Here is a 23,867-nt window from a genome sequence, read left to right on the forward strand (position 1 = left end):
GAACAAAAAATTTCACAATTTGTATGGAAACACAAAAGACCCCAAATAGCCAAAGCAATCTTGAAAACGAAAAACGGAGCTGGAGGAATCAGGCTCCCTGACTTCAGTCTATACTACAAAGCTACAGTAATCATGACAGTATGGTACTGGCACAAAAACAGAAAGATCAATGAACAGGATAGAAAGCCCAGATATAAACCCACGCACATATGGTCACCTTATCTTTGATAAAGGAGGCAGGAATGTACAGTGGAGAAAGGACAGCCTCTTCAATAAGTGGTGCTGGGAAAACTGGACAGGTACATGTAAAAGTATGAGATTAGAACACTCCCTAACACCATACACAAAAATAAGCTCAAAATGGATTGAAGACCTAAATGTAAGGCCAGAAGCTATCAAACTCTTAGAGGAAAACATAGGCAGAACACTCTATGACATAAATCACAGCAAGATCCTTTTTGACCCACCTCCTAAAGAAATGGAAATAAAAATAAACAAATGGGACCTAATGAACCTTAAAAGCTTTTGCACAGCAAAGGAAACCATAAACAAGACCAAAAGACAGCCCTCAGAATGGGAGAAAATATTTGCAAATGAAGCAACTGACAAACAATTAATCTCCAAAATTTACAAGCAGCTCAATAACAAAAAAACAAACAACCCAATCCAAAAATGGGCAGAAGACCTACACAGACATTTCTCCAAAGAAGATATACAGATTGCCAACAAACACATGAAAGAATGCTCAACATCATTAATCACTAGAGAAATGCAAATCAAAACTACAATGAGATATCATCTCACACCAGTCAGAATGGCCATCATCAAAACATCTAGAAACAGGGCTTCCCTGGTGGCACAGTGGTTGAGAGTCCACCTGCCAAATGCAGGGGACACGGGTTCATGCCCCGGTCTGGGAAGATCCCACATGCTGCAGAGCGGCTGGGCCCGTGAGCCATGGCCGCTGAGCCTGCGTGTCCCGAGTCTGTGCTCTGCAACGGGAGAGGCCACAACGGTGAGAGGCCCGTGTACCAAAAAACAAAACAAAACAAAAAAACACATCTAGAAACAATAAATGATGGAGAGGGTGTGGAGAAAAGGGAACACTCTTGCACTGCTGGTGGTAATGTGAATTGGTACAGCCACTATGGAGAACAGTATGGAGGTTCCTTAAAAAACTACAAATAGAACTACCATATGACCCAGCAATCCCACTACTGGGCATATACCCTGAGAAAACCATAGTTCAAAAAAAGTCATGTAGCAAAATGTTCATTGCAGCTCTATTTACAATAGCCAGGAGATGGATGCAACCTAAGTGTCCATCATCGGATGAATGTATAAAGAACATGTGGCACATATATACAATGGAATATTACTCATCCATAAAAAGAAACGAAATTGCGCTATTTGTAATGAGGTGGATAGATCTAGAGTGTGTCATACAGAGTGAAGTAAGTCAGAAAGAGAAAGACAAATACCATATGCTAACACATATATATGGAATCTAAGAAAAAAAGAAAATGTCATGAAGAACCTAGGGGTAAGATGGGAATAAAGACACAGACCTAGAGAATGGACTTGAGGATATGGGGAGGTGGAAGGGTAAGCTGTGACAAAGTGAGAGAGTGGCATGGACATATACACACTACCAAACATAAAATAGCTAGTGGGAAGCTAGATAGCTAGTGGGAAGCAGCCGCATAGCACAGAGAGATCAGCTCAGTGCTTTGTGACCACCTAGAGGGGTGGGATAGGGAGGGTGGGAGAGAGGGAGACGCAAGAGGGAAGAGATATGGGAACATATGTATATGTATAACTGATTCACTTTGTTATAAAGCAGAAACTAACACACCATTGTAAAGCAATTATACTCCAATAAAGATGTTAAAGAAAAAAGGACACTAAGCACAACTGAACTTCCCCATATACCTGTCAGGCACATTATAGTCTCGCCCTTCTTTGCAACGACATCTTCGGACATCACAATGCTCATAGTGCTGCAGAAGCTCTTGATAAGCATTTTCCTCTAATTCCCAAGATGCATCTCTGTAAATGAAGCAAGATATAAAATATACTTTGGCCTAAAATGTTACATAAAAGGACTGATAATGAATCTAAAACTATAAACTCTTCACAAACTTAGGAACAAGGATGAAACGTTCTTTTTACGATTAATCATTCACTTCAATATATAAATCCCTTAGTGTCATTTTATCCTACAGTTAATTAGTCTCACAGTGAATTTCAAATGCTAAATGAAAAATTAAGTAGAAATTTTCTGAAACTTACATTTTTCCTAATATTTCACTTCCAGTTTTTTGAATTTCAAGTTTAGTACCATATTTCTGGATTCCTCACCTTTAAGTATTAAGAAAATTCTTATACATTTTAAACCACATCTTGATTCTCTCAAATAATTTATACATATCATTTTGAAGCCTATTATACTTGTGTATCAATCAATCAATCAATATTGTACACAAGTGAGGTGTACAATTATTAAGAGACTATAAACAACTAATGAGACATTTAGGTCAGGACCTGGTTCTCAAGAACTAGCAATCTGGGGAGGAGGAGGAAAGGTGGTGGGGACGGTTTTACATTTCCCTGTTTGAATGGCTGCTTGTCCATGAGTAATTAATCAGACATCAATGATTATTTCCATCGTTATTAAATCCTATATTTAAAACATCTTTTCATCAAAAGGCTAAATGTTACTCACTTTTCAGGAATATGAATTCCCATTCTCAACATCTCTTTCTGAAATATATCACTATTATTGCATACTGTGCACCTAAAGAAAAACATTCCTGCATTTATTGCTTGAACCTATAGTGGAAAATAGAAAATATATGATTAATAATTTAACAGGTTATCAGGTTATGAATAAGATAGCTAATAGAACATGTGTGCTACTTTTCACATATATATTATGGAAACTTATTTTTTATGTTTTTGGTTCATAAACTTTGATAAACTAAGTTACCCTACTGCTAAAACTTGGGGATATTTCTCCCAATGGGAAAAAAAATTAAGCTAATGAATTGACTGTTCTTTACATCTATCACCAATATGTGTTTCTCAACCCTTTGTATCTAATGTCATTTCTGTTCCCAAATATTGTGTTGTCCATCACTCTCTGTGAATAAAACAGTAAACATCTTCAGTTACTCCATCTAGGAAGGATGTTTAAATAAATGTTACATATAAAGCATCGTTGGTTCTGTTTTTAACTCAATCTCTGTAAGTTTTCTTCCTAAGGGGGAGAAGCATAAAACCTATTCTCACTGCTTCAGCAAATAAAAATACAGAAGCAGCAGAAAGAGAGAGAAAGCGTAGCCAATCACCAGTTTAAAAAGCTAGTAGCACACACTCATTTAATAAATATTTAATCCCTACTACATAGGCGCCAAACACTATGCTAGTACCAAAAATAGAAACATAAAATGACTTAGATCCTATTTCAAGGAATTCTTGTGAGTAGGCATATACTATAAAAGTATTATTATTTTTTAATACATTTATTTATTTATGGCTGCATTGGGTCTTCGCTGCTGCATGCAGGCTTTCTCTAGTTACAGCGAGTGGGGGCTACTCTTTGTTGCGGAGCATGGGCTCTAGGCATGCGGGCTTGAGTAGCTGTGGCACATGGGCTTAGTTGCTCCGCGGCATGTGGGATCTTCCCTCTCTTCCATAGATACTTTTTAAAAAATACTTTTAGGACTTCCCTGGTGGCGCAGGGGTTAAGAATCCGCCTGCCAATGCAGGGAAAACGGGTTCAAGCCCTGGTCCGGGAAGATCCCACATGCCGCAGAACAACTAAGCCCGTGCGCTACAACTACTGAGCCTGTGCTCTAGAGCCCACGAGTCACAACTACTGAGCCCGTGTGCCACAACTACAGAAGCCTGTGCGCCTAGAGCCCATGCTCTGCAACAAGAGAAGCCACCGCAATGAGAAGTCCACGCACTGCAAAGAAGAGTAGCCCCTGCTCACTGCAACCAGAGAAAGCCCGTGCGCAGCAATGAAGATCCAACGCAGCCAAAAATAAATAAATAAATTTATTTAAAAATAACTAAACAAATAAATAAAAAGTATATACGGAAGAGAAAGGAAAAAGTACTGAAGTTTATGTAAGAGCCTGACAAAAATGTCACAGGGATGGTACGGTCAAAGTTAAGTATGAAAGAAGTAGGGGTGTGCCAGGAAAATAGGACAAAAGACAATACAAGGAGAGGGAATAGCAAAAGAGTACATGTGATTGGGGAAATAATAATAATATACTTAGAAATTACACGCTGATCATACTGAACTAAGTAATTAAAATAGACAGGTAAATCAAAGTCAGTAGTGTGAAGAATTGACAGAGAATAAGGCATGCAGGAGTTAGTGGCCTCCGGCAAAAGTCTAGTTAAAAAAAAAAAGTGTCTGAAGTGAAATCACAAAGGGTTTATTTTAAGGTAGAGGGTAACAACAAAAAAGGATACACCAAAAATATTAAGCAGATCTGACAGACTTGGAGAATGATTTGTGGATGGTGAAGAAAGAAGTGGACAAAGAGGAATCCAGGTTCAAACAACTAGCAGGTAGCACACACACAACATGTGAGAGGGAAGCAACAAGTTAATGAAATCTCTGCTGAACCTAAAGGATCTTTGAGCAATTGTACACAGATACCAAGATCTTACTAAGTATAGGATATGATACAAGAACTGTCTAGCATGGAGAAAAGAAAAACAGCATAGGACATATGAAAGATACCAACAAGACCACAGCAATGATGTGAGAAATCCAAACTGAACAAGAATAGTGACAATTCTCTGCATACAGAGTGAAAAGTCAATTTCTTTGATATTAATCTATAGTCTCTCCTCACAAAATCCCAATGTATATAGCATTTGTAGTGGTCACAAATGAAATTTGCTTAACCACATACAATTCTCATCCTACCGCATAGGTTTGTTCTTCCTTCAACTCTTTTATATTAATGGAGTTCAGAGATTAAAAAAAATTATTTGGGTATTATTATAGCTACCTGAACAGGGTAGACTCCATTTACTATTTCAGTTAAGACTTGTATCAGACTGGAAAAGCCACTGGAGTTCCTTTAAGGAACAATGACTCAAGAATGAGCTCTGTCCTGGTGTGCTCTAACCAATAATTGCTTGCTTGTTAATATTTATATCACAGACAGGTGTCCATGGGGCCATGACCTTATATCTGCATAAAGTAGACCTACATTTTTGTTAGTAGTACTACTTCTAGTTTTTAATGACAGAATTAGAAACGTGGTATTTTCGGAGTTCACAAAAAGTCCTATGAATACTAGGTCAAATTTGAGAACCTCTCTCTGTTTCATTATTAATGCATAATGAGGCAAATCTTATTTGTCCTGAAAAATAACATACTATTACAAATTATACAAAGTTAACAAGATGATACATTTGGCAGCAATTACATTCAATTCATTCAAATACAAACCCTGAATTAAGATAAATTACCTTTTAAAGATTCTCACATAATGTGAACTTCTTCCTCAATAGGTAAAGATAGCACTTCATGATGTTTATGAACTGCACTCTAGATCCCTTTACAAACACTTCTTTGTAAGAATGAACAAGATTTCTAATATTTACCCAACAAAATAGGCTCCATCCTGCTACTTTTAACTGATAACTAATAATAACTAACTAATACTAAGAATAAGAGTTCAAGGCTCATACAAAAAAAAACAGGAAGTAATCAAGCTTTACTACTTTGACTACTGTTAGTACTTTTAAGATTTTGTTGAAATATAAGAGGATTTACATCTCCTAACTTAAAAAAAGGAACTTTTGTAGTTAATTTGTAATCAATAATAACATTTCATTTTACTAAACAATAATAAAAGCCAAGCTTTAAAAAACAGTATAAACTTAAGTAAACCCTGTGTCACTTGGCATTCTATCAACTATAACTGTCTAACAATTGGCACTTTCACACATTTATACTATATATTGGACATTATTAATAACTGGGATCTTTTAAAAATTTTAAATTATCTTCTGAAGAAACTAAATTGTTTAATGTGTGTTTTATGATATTTCATTTACTTGAAAACTTGTCGTCAGGTTTGACATACAAGGTGGCTCTCAAAGAACTAATATTAATATCAATTCATTAGATAGTAATCAGTTTACTGTCAAAAAGTTATGATAGTGTTTACTACAGCTAAAAAAAATAGACCTCTTAACATTAAATTAGCTTACAGTTAATTATTTCACATATCTTGTTTTCTAAGCTTAAATATATAAATGAACTTGGGAATTAAAATTTGTGTATTATTCATTGTGAAATACAAACAAAATCCTTGGGTAAAAGCAACAAAATTTTAAAAGTGTAAATATACATTAAAAGGTAGTATCTAAACTTTTATTAAAACATTAATTGTAGGGCTTCCCTGGTGGTGCAGTGGTTGGGAGTCCGCCTGCCAATGCAGGGGACACAGGCTTGTGCCCCGGACCGGGAGGGTCCCGCGTGCCGCGGAGCGGCTGCGCCCGTGGGCCATTGGCCACTGAGCCTGCGCGTCCGGAGCCTGTTGCTCCGCGGCGGGAGAGGCCACAGCAGTGAGAGGCCCGCGTACCGCAAAAAAAAAAAAACAAACAAACATTAATTGTACACTTCAATAGGGTGAATTTTATATGTAAAATTTGATTCAATAAAGCTGTTTTAAAAAGTTACAAGTAGTAAGAGCTAAAATACACATCAATTTTTTCTAATTTAAAATTCAAATTAGCAAGCAACAAATTTTATACCAGAAAAAGCTGACAAAACATCTTACCTGTAAACAGTCTCTATGGAACCAAGCATTCTTACAACAAGGACTTCGTAATATGCTGTAAGTTGGAATAGGCTCAATAAATTCCAAGCAAATGGTGCATGGTAAGGAGTCTCTATAATTATTAGATGTAATTATCTGAACAGGTCGATGGTTCCAACAAAATGACCTAAAAATGTATATTATTTTAAAACATCTAATAAATTATACAGCACAACTAGACTAGCTTTACAATTCATATTTATAAGAGAAAATTCATTCGTCTCTCTCGTAATTAACCTACAACAGACTGGAACAACGGCACTATAAATCAGTCTCATAATCTATAACTAAGGAGAGCTGAATTTTCAAAATGTGAACCTTTTGCTGGTGAGATTTACTTCACAGAATTTCAGTAACTAATATTATGTTGAGAATCCTACGTAATACTGTTAGCAACAGAGTATACACACCATCGTACTCAACCTTGCACAAAATCAAAGGAAGGAACTTAAACTTAAAAATAATATATTAATAATATAACAAATAAAATGCAAATAATAACTTAATCTTAACCCACTAAATGTATTTCCATTTGTATTTTCTAAACTGCAATTCTCATAGAAAACAATCCATTAAATAGGTCAAGAGCACAAAGACTAAAAGAAATAAAACACTCATGATACCAAATACCAAAATTCATAAAATCTTGATGTTTAGAGCTAAAGTCAAGAAGCAAATATTTTTAGGGGCATCCCAGGGCATAATATTTATTTTTTGGACTCCACCAAATTTACATGCCTTCACTTTACTCAATGAGAAACACATATATCCCTGTGAAAAAAAAGTAAACTATTAAATCTAAAGAATGACATAAAATCTAGAATTATGTAAGCTGGAAATTTTCACTGACTATATTAACAGTTCCATATTATATTCTAGAGCTGAAAGCTAGAGATGAATATTAATCATTAAGCCCATTACAGATATTGCAATTCTCCAGACTCTGCAAATAGAAATGATCATGAAGGGGAGAGAAATTATATATATATATGTACACACACCCACACACACATATCTAAAGTATACATATAACCTCAATGCAGCTTTGAAAAGAAATCTGACAAAGGAATTATATAATTGGGAGATCCACTTTCCATTTTTCTTTTACATTTTCTTTCATATTCAACAGTTAATTAACTCACGCAAAATTGCCAGTGAACTGGAAAATACATTCTCTCTGAAGTCCGCATGGGAAATGATAACTTCGTTTACATCGGGGTGTGACACATCCAATTGAAGCACCGGTTTTCTTGCAAATACAGCATTTCTAAAAGAAAGTATAAAAATAGGAGTTATAACACGTACAAAACTTGAGTACTATAGATAAGACCGAGGTATAAATGAATATTCTTTGTGGAGAGTCTGAAAATTATTTTCATCATACAACAGCTGTGAAGATAGTATATTAAAGAAATTTCCTGAAAAAACCTGTTCTACCCAGAAACAATCTAAAGGGACTAAAGATTCACTCCCATAACAATTTCTGGTAAAGGAAACACCTCTAACCGGAGAAGTTTCATTTCCTTCGTATCTGCTAAAATATTTTAAACGGAAGGGTTTGTAAACATAATGGTTATACATGAAAGTGTCATTCAAATTTCAATAGAAAACACATAGTTAGGAAATATTTATTAAGGACAACAGCAAAACAATACTAAAAACCAATCTGTAAAATATTGGCTAGGATCACTCTATCCTAACCAAATGAAAAAGTATTAGATACCCACAGTAGGTTAAGTAGTGATTCCCTCAAAAGATATGTTCAAGTCCTAATTCCTGGTACCTTTGAATGTGACCTTATTTGGAAACAAGGTCTTTGTAGATACTTGATTTACAAGTATCTACAAAGCTATCTTTAGCTTACAAGTATCTTGAAAGCTAAAGATTTCAAGATGAGTTCATCTTGGATTTAGAGTGGTCCCTCAATCAAAAGGCTGGTGTCCTTCTGCTGGAAGCAGAGATTGGAGTTATGCTGCCACAAACCAAGGAATGCCAAAGGTTGCCAAGCAGGCAACAGAAGTTCGAAGAGAAGCATGGAACAGATTATCCCTCAGAGCTTCCAGAAAGAATCAATCCCTTTAACAGCTTGATTTGGAACGTTCAGTCTCCAGAATTGTGAGAGAATAAATTTCTGTTTCAAGCAACCCAGTTTGTGGTAATCTATTACAGCAGCCCTAGCAAACAAATACAATACCACTGCCACTAACTTAAATATAACGGTGGTATATAAACAGAAAGACTATTAGATGAATCAATCATTAGTAAAATACAGAACAGTACCTAAAATATCTTGGAACCCTTGAGATGACAACTATAATGGCCACTGATGGAGAGATTATACTGCTGACCCGTCAAACAACACCAGGTTGTATACTTTGCCAACCTGAGGTTCTCCCTGTAAACTGACGTATGGAATTCTACTGTAAGGTCACAAATAGAGACACCTCTTCAGTATCAAGATATTCTCAAAGGTTCACAATATACTCAGAGAGGTTACAGATGTCTTAAGAAAACATTTCCAAACTGCAAGGGGACCTATACAGGTCATGTTTCATGACAAGTTCACTATCACCAGAAGATTGAGAAATTTTGATACTATTACTTCCACATGGCCGTTAGATAAATGCCACTGTTAACCTTTTTCCCAAGGTTTTCCCTTGTACCTTAGAACCTCTATTTTACCATTAGCTCCTCTGCATCTTCAACATCTTTAAAAATAATTGCTTCCATTTCTTTGTCTCAACTAAAAGAAAGGTCTCTGCATGCTTCCCTTATAGAATCTCTTGAATGAAGCTGCTTATTTTTCCAGCCTCCTTAATTTCCAGACTTGGCAAGGAGTGGGAGTGGGATATGGATAGAGTCAGGAAGGACAAGCAGAACATTATTTTAGTTCTGTGTGGCAGATTGTAGGCCACTACTTTATCAGACTTAAAAAGATATGGTACTTTGAAACTAATGACATCTACTCTCTGCCATCTAATAATTTCCTGGTCAGTTCTCTACCTCCAGACTTTGGCACCTTTCTCTGTATTTTAATTCTTGCTGTCATTCTAAATGACTTCTGCACTGATGGGACAACCTTTCTTTGACTTCCTCAACTAAAATGTGTCAATGCACTTCATCACCACTCCAGTGTAATGAAGAATCCTCTCATCACCCCAAACTGCTCCACCATGGAAATCATCAATTCCATTATCACATTCTCTGAACAGAAACCCCTGTACTTCCAATCTTCTCATTCTCTTAACTCTCATTATTTCTACTCAGGCCACATGGAGGCCTACAGTCTGTTCATTGCACATAATATAGTAAGCTATCACACAAAAGATTCACAAATTATAACTGAATGAATAAGGAGTTAAGGTTTAGAATATCTATCTTGGAGAACAAAAGGCATGGAACACAAGAACACCATGTCACAGAAGAGCCACAAGAGATGTGGAGATCATAAATTAGTCTGTATAGTTGTGTAATTTCCATGTCAATCTTTCATTCCAACCCAACAAATGAGGTATAAGAATGAAAGTTAATAGTTGGGTTGCCTCAGGATTGGAGGTCTGAAGAACAGCTGAGTGGAAGTATGGTCATAATTCTGATGGTAAGAGTGGATGAAATGATGGGTAAGTCAGAAGAAGATAAGGAAGTGAAATCAGTATCGTCACATATCTTATCCAGGGTTGGTTTAGCAAAATGTTCTTCTAAAATTTACTGTATTTGACAAAAATAAGCATTGGAACATAAAAACAATATCTTACAGATTTCTAGTAGAGAAAGTGATAGAATAGACTTCCTTAGTATTGACAATATTTATGGTATTAGGTGTAATGAGTAAAATAATTTACTTACCAGTTTCGAAGCCCTAGTCACTTCTTTCCTGATATCTTCTATTAGAAAACCATAAACTCCTTCTTCTTCTTTACCCCTCTGCCAAATTCCACTTGACATCAACTATGAATATATTCTCAATTAGAAAATAAACTCTAAGAAACTGGTTTGGAATAAAAAATATATACCTATAATATTCCAATAAAAAATGGGCATAAAACAATTCAAATTTTAAGTATCTCTTACCTATAATAGTTATTTTTCATGGTCAAAGTAATAGGCTACGCACGTTCTTTGATTTGGAAGATACTGTATATTAACAGTTCATGTAACCAAACTGGTTTCTAAAAAGTATTACAGAAAATAACAGAAAAAGAAAGGAAGAAAAACAACAAAAAACACTTATAATCAAGCTTTAGGGGAAAAAAAAGTGGCATATACCTAAAGGCGTATATGTAATAATAATGAATACTATGGAGATAATTATCAGTGATATTTTAGGTTAACTTTAAATCTCGCTGGATTCTGAATCATAGAAGACATATTTATAGGGAATCTACTGAATTGTAGTTAATGCAAATGAATTTTTAAAAATCTGTTTTAACTTTAATTTAAATATGTTAAAGGAACATGAATCAAGAAAAAGCATGAGACTGTGAATAAGAAATCCTGACTTTGCAAACCAGGCTCTGTGTCCAACTTTCTGAAAGCCTAGGCAAGTGATTTAATGTTTCTGACATTAAACACAAAAATAAAAACAATAGACTAGGTTGTTTCCAAGTCTCTTTCAGCTCTAACATTCCATTACCATTTATAACATTACTATACTTTCGTGTTCACAATGAAACAGAATCTTTTAAGTGTTGAGCCTAGGGTCAGTATGTTTCAGGATTACTATACTCATTAATAAAATAAAGAATATAAGGGAAATTTTGATATGACCAACTTAAGCATATTAAATAACTCCAACATACTTCAGATTTGCGATCAGAGTTTTATTTTAATCAGTATAATATATCCTTAAAAAAACCCAAAAGTGATATGTTACTTAAGAATTATGAAAAAATAACCCACTGACTAATAAAATAGTTGTCTTAACTCTACTACATAAAAAGTAAAACACACTCTTTAGAAAAATGAAAACGTTTTCTTTTGTGATGCAAACTATAAGGCTCTAACTTACAAATATGTTTGGAATGTCAACTTCATGGTCCCTTAAATCTTGGTACAAAGTAGGTAGGTTCCTAGACCAGTCTACAAATTTTAGAGAAACACCAAGAATTTATGTTAGATGATTTCTCAAGGAAGCATCTAAAGAGTTTTAACATGGATGCTGTTGTGGGTATAAAAATATGTCCACAAATTTGTTGATACTCCTTCCTTAAAGTGGTGGGAACTAATTCCTTCCCCTTAACTGTGGGCTAGAATTAACGACTCACCTCTAACAGAATAAAGCAAAAGTAACAGTGGTATGCAACTGTAAAAACTAGGTCATACGGTTCCATCTTGGTGTGTATCTATCCCTCTGTCTCTCTCTTTTATCACTTCCTCTGGGAGAAGGCAGATGCCATGCTGTGAGCAGCCCTATAGCCCAGGAAGTACGGAACTGAGACCTTCTGCCAACAGTTAGGAGGAACTGAGGCCAAAAGCCACGTGAGTGAGCCATTGGAGATGGATACTCCAGCCCAGTCAAGCTTTCAGATGACTGAACCATGGCTGACATCTCAATTGCATCCTCATGAGAGACCCTGAGCCAGAACCACCCAGCTCACCCAATACCAGATTCCTGTCCTTCAGAAACCATTTGAGAACAGAAATAGTCACAGATGTAGAAAACAAACTTATGGTTACCAAGGGGGAAGTGGGGGGGAGGGAGGGATAAATTGGGAGATTGGGATTGACACATACACACTACCATATATAAAATAGATAATAAGAACCTACCACATAGCACAGAGAACTCTACTCAATAATCTGTAATGACCTATATGGGAAAAGAATCTAAAAAAGAGTGAATATATGTATTCACTGTATAACTGATTCACTTTGCTGTACAGCAGAAACTAACACAACATTGTAAATCAAGTATACTCCAATAAAAATTAATTTAAAAAAAGAAACCATTTGAGACAATAAATGTTGCTTAAGCTGCTAAATTTCAGGATAAATAGTTAAGCAGCAATATATAACTAATACAAGTGCCAAGAAATGCTGCATGTGCTCATGCAACCTTAGCATGCTAAGGCAGTGATGGTGCCACTAATATCTTAAGGCAGATTCAGTGAGGTGAGAAGCTGGTGGAGGGAATGCGGAACAAATGAGAGACTAATTCTCAATATGACATTTTTTCTTTCTTCTGAGTGACACATAAATTAACCTATTTCCTTTTACACAAGTATTTATTACCTTTAGTCAGAACTTTTCTTTCCAGGTTCTCTGTGAAATAAAATACTTTTCTTTTACTTCTTAAACCTTCAAACAAGTCTTTTCTGAGACTTATCACTAGCAACAATGAAAACAAAGTACTAAAATGAACAACTCCCTTAGAGACCTAACCATTTTCTCGTTTTTTCCACTGAGGCCCTAAAGGGTTAGACAAAAATAAGCAGGTAATGATGACAGGTATTTCTACGTACCAAGTAATTTCAGAATCTTAGAATTTGATAAATGAAAAATCTTATTTTTACATATAAGCAAAAGGAGATCCAGAAAAGTTAAATGACTTATCCATTTCTCAGAAACCAGCCATCAGGATCGAATTCTCTTCTTTAGAAGAATATCAGATTGCTAGGATTTAATTAAAAATTATACTCACCAAACAATAGTAATGTACAGTGAGATTCCATTTCTCATTAGTTTTCTTTTCTCCATATTTAATAGGACAGTCATCATTTTTTCGACAGAAAACACAAGCTAACAGTGAAAAAAGTAATAGATATAAAAAAATTTTAAACAAAAACAAAAAAAAACCCTATGGAATTGGTGCTTCTCTCAATTGATGTGTTCAATTCTTTTTGAGAGAGCAAATCACTTTATATTGTTATCAGTAAATTAAAACTTCCAGTACGTACTTCTAAAACAATAATGTGACTTTACATTTTTTTCATTAATCTTTAATGATGAATCCCAGTGTGTTGTTTAAATGGCAACTCATTGAAAACAACAGATTAGGAAACTCTGAAACTCCATCTCTGAAACTCCATCTCTCTAAAGCAATAAAACCTGCCAAATGCTGGTTGTGCATTTGGTTATGCTGCCAAAACCATCAGAATCAACTTTTCAGAAAATCTGAAATCTGATTTAAAAACTTAAAATAATCAGAAGAATGCTTCATAAAGAAACAAGCTGCCAAAATTTGATGAGAGATTTGTGGCATTTTAACTTACCTGCCAACCATCCCCCACTCTCCAGCTGGGCAATGGCCTTAGGCCTATGTTCAATGTGTATTGTTCCTTAGGGCCATGTTCCTGGTGTGGATTGTCTAAGAGGAGGTAATATGGACCTTGTCAAAGAAATGTGTGTTCTGACCTGTATGGTGGCTCCCCAAGGGACCGGCTCAGATGCCTGCCCTTGTTTCACCTGCCTCAGAAATTTCTCAGGGCTGGAGTCTGACTGTCAAAAACATTTAAGACAAATATACTAGAGGCAGCAGCTTGAAGCAAAGAATAACACACAGGGTAAGCAGGTCACAGACCAAAAAGGCTAGGAAAGAAGAGTCTGGAAAAGGAAGATACATGGGAAAATAAGGGCTTTGAAAAGCTCCCAAATATACCAGGGAATCTAGGACACCACATGCCCAGGACTGGATGCATACTCAGAAATGACCCTAGAAACTCCAAGCTTTCACCTCTGGCTGATCTTTAGGCTTGTAGACTCATATAGCAAGCCTATATGAAAAAGGAAAGATCCCAAATCAATGACTTTATTTTAACCTTAAAGAACCAGAAAAAGAACAAACTAAACCCAAATCTAGCAGAAGAAAGGAAATAATAGAGATTAGAATAGAGATAAATGACATAGAGATTAGGAAAACAACAGAATAAATATAAACAAAGTTGGTTCTTTGAAAAGGTCAACAAAACTGGCAAACCTTCAGCTAGACAAAGAGAGAAGACTCAAAACTTATAACAAAGCTACAAAAATCAAAAGTGTGGTAATGACATACAGCTAGACATATAGATCAATGGAAAAGAATCCAGAATGACCATACATCTATGGTCAATTAATTTTGAACAAGTATTCCAAGATCATTCCATGGGTAAAGAATAGACTCTTTAACAAATGGGGCTGGGACAATTGGATAGCCACATGCAAGATAATAAATTAAATCCCTATCTCATACCTTATACAAAAATTAATTCAAAATAGATCAAAGACTTAAACGTAAGAGCCAAAACTATAAAACTCTTTCTTAGAAGAAAATGCAGGGGTAAATCTTCAAAACACTGGTTTGGGAATGGTTTTTCAGATATCACATGACACCAAAAGCAAAAGTAATAATAGATAAATTGGACTTCATCAAAGTTTAAAATTTTTGTGCATCAAAGAACACTATCAACAAAGTGAAAAGATAATCTACAGAATGGTTAAATATACTTGGAAATCATATACCTTTTAAGGGTCTAGTGTCCAGAATATGTAAGTATTACAACCCAACAATAAACACACAATTCAATTTTAAAACGGGACAAAGGATCTGAATAAACATTTCTCCAAGGAAGATATAAAATAGCCAATAAGCACATTAAAAGATGCTTAATATCATCAGTCATCAGGGAAATGCAAATCCCACAATGAGACACCACTTCACACCCACTAAGATGGCTACAATAAAAATGTCAGATAATAACAAATGCTGGCAAGGAGCTGGTGAAATCAGAACCCTCATATACTGCTAGCTGAAATGTAAAATGGTACAGCCACTTTGGAAAATAGTCAGCAGTTCCTCAAAAAGTTAAACACAGTTACCATGTGATATAACAATTCCATTCCTGAGTATATATAATACCAAAGAATTAAAAACAGATGTTCAAATACTTGTACACTAATGTTCACAGTAGCACTGTTCACAATAGCCAAAAAGGAAAACAAATCAAATTTCCATCAATGGATGGATGAATGGGTAAACAAAATATACCATATCCATACAATGGAGTATCTTTCAGCTATAAAAAGCAATGAAATACCGATACATGCTACAACACGGATGAGCCTAGAAACATTATGCTAAATCTAAGAATACAAGCACAAAAGGTCACATATTATATGATTCCATTTATACAATAGATTGCATTATCCAAAATAGGTAAATCCACAGAGACAGACAAAAAGCAGGCTGGTAGTCTCCACGGGTTGAGGACAGGGGAAATGAGAAGTGATTGCCTAATGGACAGAGTTTTCTTTTGGGGGGATGATAATGTTTTGGAACTAGATAGTGGTAACGGTTGCACAACACTGTGAATGTATGAAGTGCCATCAAATTGTACCCTTCAAAATAGTTAAGATGATGAATTCTATTGATATGTTATATGTATTTTACCACAATAATAAAAAAAAATTTTTAAGGCAAATTGTAGAGTCAGGGAGATCTGAGTTAAGACTCGGCTCCACACTCTTGCTGTGTAACCTTGAACAAGTCACATAAACACTTTATCGTTCCAGTTCCTCATCTTAAAAATAATACGGGCTTCCCTGGTGGCGCAGTGGTTGAGAGTCCGCCTGCCGATGCAGGGGACACGGGTTCGTGCTCCGGTCTGGGAAGAACCCACATGCCGCGGAGTGGCTGGGCCCGTGAGCCATGGCCGCTGAGCCTGCGCGTCCGGAGCCTGTGCTCCGCAATGGGAGAGGCCACAACAGTGAGAGGCCCACGTACCGCAAAAAAAAAAATAAGGACAACAGCAGCACCTACCTCAAACTATGCCTTAATGAGGATTAAATGAGAGAGTATACAGCAATATAATTAAAAGGGTATGGCACACAGATAGAACTGAATGTTAGTACTATAATTACCAATCCTTTCTATCTTATGATATTTACCTGTTCAGCAAATTTCTAATACCATACTAATAAAACAATAAGAAAATCACTAGCTGCAAAGACTCTGAGCATCTCAAGGCGGCAAACCAATAAAAGATGAAATGAACATGAATCTAAGTGACTGCATGGAGCAGAAACTCCCTATCTGTCCAATCTCCCCTAACCAATCCACGTTAAACTGTAACTTGACCAAGTAATAAACGTTTACTGTATTAACCATTAAAACTTCAGGGTTTACCTATTGCAGCAGCTAATCATATTTACCTTAACTAATACATGTAATCAAGAATGGATGTTATGTGTTGAAAATATACTGTATCTGTTAATAGGCTACTCAGAAAATAGACTGCAGGACTGGAAAGAAACAGCGTGAGCTAATACTTAGTATTGTGAAACATCCCCCCATATTTGTCCTCCCTCACTCCAGCTTAATAAGCAGTAACTGAAAGGCCCTTCCCTCAATCTTTTAAAAGGTTTCGGATCCCCTTCCTCCCCCATACAGAGTACCTGACCACATCAATTGCAGCAAATTGCCATTTGCTCATTGGACCTCTTACACCAGCAGCTCCTGCCTTAACTTCTTCATCCCCAGTGCCTATACTTTCAGCTGTAAGTGTGCATGCAGCTATGAAGAGGAAGAGGAATACAAGGAATTAGCTGAGATTATGTAAGAGGAGTCCTTAAGGTGAATGCTGGATGGAGCTACATCTGCTATATGCTGTGGACCTGTGCTTTCCATCTGTTCTCCTCCTCCCTTTGCCCAGTACCGAGACCCTTGGACACAGAACAGACTAGGTTTCAGGCATGCATTTTTATAAGTAGGTTACCTTTTATTTATTTATTTATTTATTTTATTTGTACTTTATTTATTTCTTTTATTTGTACTTTGCTGTTGTTTAATTTTAATGTTTAAAATTCAGTAAAATTGTTCTGACTTCATTATATTTATTAAGACCATCTTCTATTATACTCCAGCAAATGATACTGGTTATGTTACAATAATAAAATGAACACATTCATGTAAGTAAAAAACTGAGTCAATCTTAAGAAAAATACTAAGTAAATAACAGTAATAGGTAGTATTTCCATTTGGCAAATATGTGAAGGTAGTCCATGAATTACTAAGTTTCAGAACTATTAGCACAGTTGATAGAAGTCTGTAGGTAAAAGCAGGAAAGCAAAGTAGAGGAGGTTTAAGAGCACAAATTTCCATATCCAACATGATATGGAGTTATCAGATACTCTATAAGTGAGAGTCAAGATACAGAGTTTTAAGTGTAATACTTTGAGAGGGAATCAAAAAATAAATTTTATAAAGGGTAGATCAGGGAGAAGTAGTGGCAAAGGAGTATAAAGTAACAATTTAAAATTTCTATCTTCCATAGTAGCTAATCAATATGTACTCTTTATAACTAATAAATGAAAACAACTAAAAGCAAAGGTCTACATCTGTTTGAGAAGACTGCTGTGAGCGCTAACAGGCAAGTTTTCCTTTTCATGTTAAACTTTCATATGTTGTTTAAACTGTTCTCATCTGCATTTTATCTTTTGTAAGAAGAAAAAAATCACACAAAAAGGTAAAAAAATCATATTTATTAAATAATACTGTTTTATTCAGATACAAACCATACTTGATAAATACACATAGAGAATACAAATAATATTCAGCAAATTATCCTTTTCTAGCAGATTTTTGTTGAAATGAATACACATAACATTTTATTTTAGTATACAGAAACATGAACTAAGAATATCAGGAAATTCATTCCTATTGTTTGAGTACCAGTCTAAAAAGATTTATTGTAATAAAAAAGCAAGAGTAAAATATCTTAACATTTTAAAATAAATTTGAAAATATTTTAAATATGGTTACTTACTGGGATTCTGTAAGCCTCCAGTTTTACTTTCATTCATTTTACTAGGAAAAATAGGAATATACAATCAGCCATTTTAATTTTAAAATTCTCACATTATCCATTTTAATTAGATTTAGGCAGTGTATGATTACAAATACGTTGCATCATTTCTTACTCTAGTACTTAATTTCCTCACCTTTCCAAATCTAAGACCAGTAATTCTCAACAAGGGTGGTAAATGCTGGGGACAGTGTTGAAATTGGAGGGAATGTTTTTTAGTTATCAAAAAGACTAAGATGACTATTGGCATTTATATTGGAAAGGAGCCAGGACTGCAGGACATACCAGGAACAGAGACCTACACTTTCTAATTTCTAGCAGTTTCACAAATCTATTGAAGAAAATTCCATAAACACACGATAACAGTCCTTCACCTAGAGTAAACATAAACATTTTAACTTATAAATAATATTTAGTTAGTATCCCAACAACACAGATTTGTATTTGAGATCCAATCTCTCCAGCTTCTAATTTCTTACCCCTCTCCGCTGTGCGGATGAATTGCAACTACTGCTTACTTTTAAGTTTACTGTAATTCAGAATAATGATTGAGTTCCAAAATATAGGTAACTTACACGGTTATAGACTAATTTTGCTTTATAAGGAAATCACAATTTCTATGGGGCTCTGTCTTCTCCTCCTCTTTCCCTTCAAACTATCGATACAAGGACCCAAGGCATCTCTCTTGGTTGCACAGTGAAATGAAGTTCTGTCTAGATCTTTATAATATATGTATAGACACCTATGCTATTTAAAGAAAGGTACCTGAAGTTTCTTACTTACTAGCCTCAGAACTCCGTACTACACAAGTGCTTTCTCATCTTTACAACAGAAGAGAATAAAAGTGAACATCAATCTCGCATGTCACAAAAAAAGTAACATAGGAATATATAAAGTACCATGCTGAAAAGGCTCCAAATATCACCGGCTACAGGATGATCATACGAACGCTCTCCAGTGCTATCAAAACATGAACGGAAAAGGTTTTTCCTATTTGTACCAATCTAATAAGTATTCTATATAGTTTTGCAAAGTGTACTAATATACAGTATTCCACATAGACCAATGGAACAAAAATAAAGAGCCTAGAAACAGACCCAGACTTTTCCAGTCACTTGATTTTTAACAAAGGTACCAAAGCAATTCAGTGAGAAAAAGAAAAGTCTTTTCAACAAATGATGCTGGAAAAAATGGATCTCCAAATGGAAAACAAATGAACCTTGAGATTCACATTTTACACCATAAATAAAAATTAATTTCAAGTGAATCACAGACCTTACTGCAAAAGCTAAAACTATAAAAGTTTTAAAAGAAAAAGTAATGCATTATACTTCATCAAAACTAAAAGCTTCCACTCATCAAAAGATACCATATAAATAAGGAAACACAAGCTTTAAATGATACATTACACAAGATGGACTTAATTGATATTTATAGGGCATTCCATCCAAAAACAACAGAATACACATTTTTCTCAAGTGCTCATGGAACATTCTCCAGGACAGATCATATCTTGGGTCACAAGTCAAGCCTTGGTAAATGTAAGAAAATTGAAATTGTTTCAAGTATCTTTTCTGACCACAACACTATGAGACTAGATATCAATTACAGGAAAAGATCTGTAAAAAATACAAACACATGGAGGCTAAACAATACACTACTTAATAACGAAGTGATCACTGAAGAAATCAAAGAGGAAATCAAAAAATACCTAGAAACAAATGACAATGGAGACACGACGACCCAAAATCTATGGGATGCAGGAAAAGCCGTTCTAATAGGGAAGTTTATAGCAATACAATCCTATCTTACGAAACAGGAAACAACTCGAATAAACAACCTAACCTTGCACCTAAAACAATTAGAGAAAGAAGAACAAAAAAACCCCAAAGTTAGCAGAAGGAAAGAAATCATAAAAATCAGATCAGAAATAAATGAAAAAGAAATGAAGGAAACGATAGCAAAGATCAATAAAACTAAAATCTGGTTCTTTGAGAAGATAAACAAACTTGATAAACCATTAGCCAGACTCATCAAGAAAAAAAGGGAGAAGACTCAAATCAATAGAATTAGAAATGAAAAAGGAGAAGTAACAACTGACACTGCAGAAATACGAAAGATCCTGAGAGATTACTACAAGCAACTCTATGCCAATAAAATGGACAACCTGGAAGAAATGGACAAATTCTTAGAAATGCACAACCTGCCAAGACTGAATCAGGAAAAAATAGAATATATGAACAGACCAATCACAAGCACTGAATTGAAACTGTGACTAAAAATCTTCCAACAAACAAAAGCTCAGGACCAGATGGCTTCACAGGCGAATTCTATCAAACATTTATAGAAGAACTAACACCTATCCTTCTCAAACTCTTCCAAAATATAGCAGAGGGAGGAACACTCCCAAACTCATTCTACGAGGCCACCATCACCCTGATACCAAAACCAGACAAAGATGTCACTAAGAAAGAAAACTACAGGTCAATATCACTGATGAACATAGATGCAAAAATCCTCAACAAAATACTAGCAGACAGAATCCAACAGCACATTAAAAGGATCATACACCATGATCAAGTGGGGTTTATTCCAGGAATGCAAGGATTCTTCAATATATGCAAAACAATCAATGTGATAAACCATATTAACAAATTGAAGGAGAAAAACCATATGATCATCTCAATAGATGCAGAGAAAGCTTTTGACAAAATTCAACACCCATTTATGATAAAAACCCTGCAGAAAGTAAGCATAGAGGGAACTTTCCTCAACATAATAAAGGCCATATATGACAAAACCCACAGCCAACATTGTCCTCAATGGTGAAAAACTGAAACCATTTCTACTAAGATCAGGAACAAGAGGTTGCCCACTCTCACCACTCTTATACAACATAGTTTTGGAAGTTTTAGCCACAGAAATCAGAGAAGAAGAGGAAATAAAAGGAATCCAAATCGGAAAAGAAGAAGTAAAGCTGTCACAGTTTGCAGATGACACGATACTATACATAGAGAATCCTACAGATGCTACCAGAAAACTACTAGAGCTAATCAATGAATTTGGTAAAGTAGCAGGATACAAAATTCATGCACAGAAATCTATGGCATTCCTATACACTAATGATGAAAAATCTGAATGTGAAATCAAGAAAAAACTCCTATTTACCATTGCAACAAAAATAATAAAATATCTAGGAATAAACCCCCCTAAGGTGACAAAAGACCTGTATGCAGAAAATTATAAGACCCTGATGAAAGAAATTAAAGATGATACAAATAGATGGAGAGATATACCATGTTCTTGGACTGGAAGAATCAACATTGTGAAAATGACACTACTACCCAAAGCAATCTACAGATTCAATGCAATCCCTGTCAAACTACCACTGGTATTTTTCACAGAACTAGAACAAAAAATTTCACAATTTGTATGGAAACACAAAAGACCCCAAATAGCCAAAGCAATCTTGAGAACGAAAAACGGAGCTGGAGGAATCTGGCTCCCTGACTTCAGACTATACTACAAAGCTACAGTAATCAAGACAGTATGGTACAGGCACAAAACCAGAAAGATAGATCTATGGAACAGGATAGTAAGCCCAGATATAAACCCACGCACATATGGTCACCTTATCTTTGATAAAGGAGGCAGGAATGTACAGTGGAGAAAGGACAGCCTCTTCAATAAGTGGTGCTGGGAAAACTGGACAGGTACATGTAAACGTATGAGATTAGAACACTCCCTAACACCATACACAAAAATAAGCTCAAAATAGATTAAAGACCTAAATGTAAGGCCAGAAACTATCAAACTCTTAGAGGAAAACATAGGCAGAACACTCTATGACATAAATCACAGCAAGATCCTTTTTGACCCACCTCCTAGAGAAATGGAAATAAAAACAAAAATAAACAAATGGGACCTAATGAAACTTCAAAGCTTTTGCACAGCAAAAGAAACCATAAACAAGACCAAAATACAACCCTCAGAATGGGAGAAAATATTTGCAAATGAAGCAACTGACAAAGGATCAATATTCAAAATTTACAAGCAGCTCATGCAGCTCAATAACAAAAAAACAAACAACCCAATCCAAAAATGGGCTGAAGACCTAAATAGACATTTCTCCAAAGAAGATATACAGACTGCCAACAAACACATGAAAGAATGCTCAAGTTCATTAATCATTAGAGAAATGCAAATCAAAATTATAATGAGATATCATCTCACACCAGTCAGAATGGCCATCATCAAAAAATCTAGAAACAATAGATGCTGGAGAGGGTGTGGAGAAAAGGGAACACTCTTGCACTGTTGGCGGGAATGTAAATTGATACAGCCACTGTGGAGAATAGTATGGAGGTTCCTTAAAAAACTACAAAGAGAATTACCATATGACCCAGCAATCCCACTACTGGGCATATACCCTGAGAAAACCATAATTCAAAAAGAGTCATGTACCAAAATGTTCATTGCAGCTCTATTTACAATTGCCCAGAGATGGAAACAACCTAAGTGTCCATTATCGGATGAATGTATGAAGAAGATGTGGCACATATATACAATGGAATATTACTCAGCCATAAAAAGAAACGAAATTGAGCTATTTGTAATGAGGTGGATAGACCTAGAGTCTGTCATACAGAGTGAAGTAAGTCAGAAAGAGAAAGACAAATACCGTATGCTAACATATATATGGAATCTAAGAAAAAAAAATATGTCATGAAGAACCTAGGGGTAAGACAGGAATAAAGACACAGACCTATTAAAGAATGGACTTGAGGATACGGAGAGGGATAAGGGTAAGCTGTGACAAAGCAAGAGAGAGGCATGGACATATATACACCACCAAACGTAAGGTAGATAGCTAGTGGGAAGCAGCCGCATAGCACAGGGAGATAAGCTCCGAGCTTTGTGACCGCCAGGAGGGGTGGGATAGGGAGGGTGGGAGGGAGGGAGACGCAAGAGGGAAGAGATATGGGAACATATGTATATGTATAACTTATTCACTTTGTTATAAAGCAGAAACTAACACACCATTGTAATGCAATTATACTCCAATAAAGATGTAAAAAAAAAAAAAGTGAATTATGTATGCCACACACTGGGAGAAAATATTTGTAAAAGATGTGTCTGACAAAGACTTATACCCAGAATACATAAAGAACTTTTACAATAATATAAAGCAAACATTTAAAGAAATGGGCAAAAGACATGAACAGACACT

The 23,867-nt window shown here is 35.4% G+C and overlaps 1 protein-coding gene across 1 annotated transcript in view; it reads right to left on the reverse strand.

The window, feature by feature from the left end:
- The window catches only part of G2E3 (G2/M-phase specific E3 ubiquitin protein ligase), a 63,403-nt gene that overhangs the window by 23,153 nt on the left and 16,383 nt on the right, over nucleotides 1–23,867 (reverse strand). Inside the window, 7 exon segments of the mRNA XM_082854012.1 lie at nucleotides 1,933–2,049; nucleotides 2,726–2,832; nucleotides 6,822–6,987; nucleotides 8,003–8,127; nucleotides 10,707–10,808; nucleotides 13,501–13,598; nucleotides 18,599–18,639. Of these exon segments, the coding sequence (XP_082710138.1) occupies nucleotides 1,933–2,049; nucleotides 2,726–2,832; nucleotides 6,822–6,987; nucleotides 8,003–8,127; nucleotides 10,707–10,808; nucleotides 13,501–13,598; nucleotides 18,599–18,639 (756 nt within the window).

The sequence above is a fragment of the Leucopleurus acutus genome, assembly GCF_964270905.1.
Source record: "Leucopleurus acutus genome assembly, chromosome: 1".
Lineage (NCBI taxonomy): Eukaryota > Metazoa > Chordata > Mammalia > Artiodactyla > Delphinidae > Leucopleurus > Leucopleurus acutus.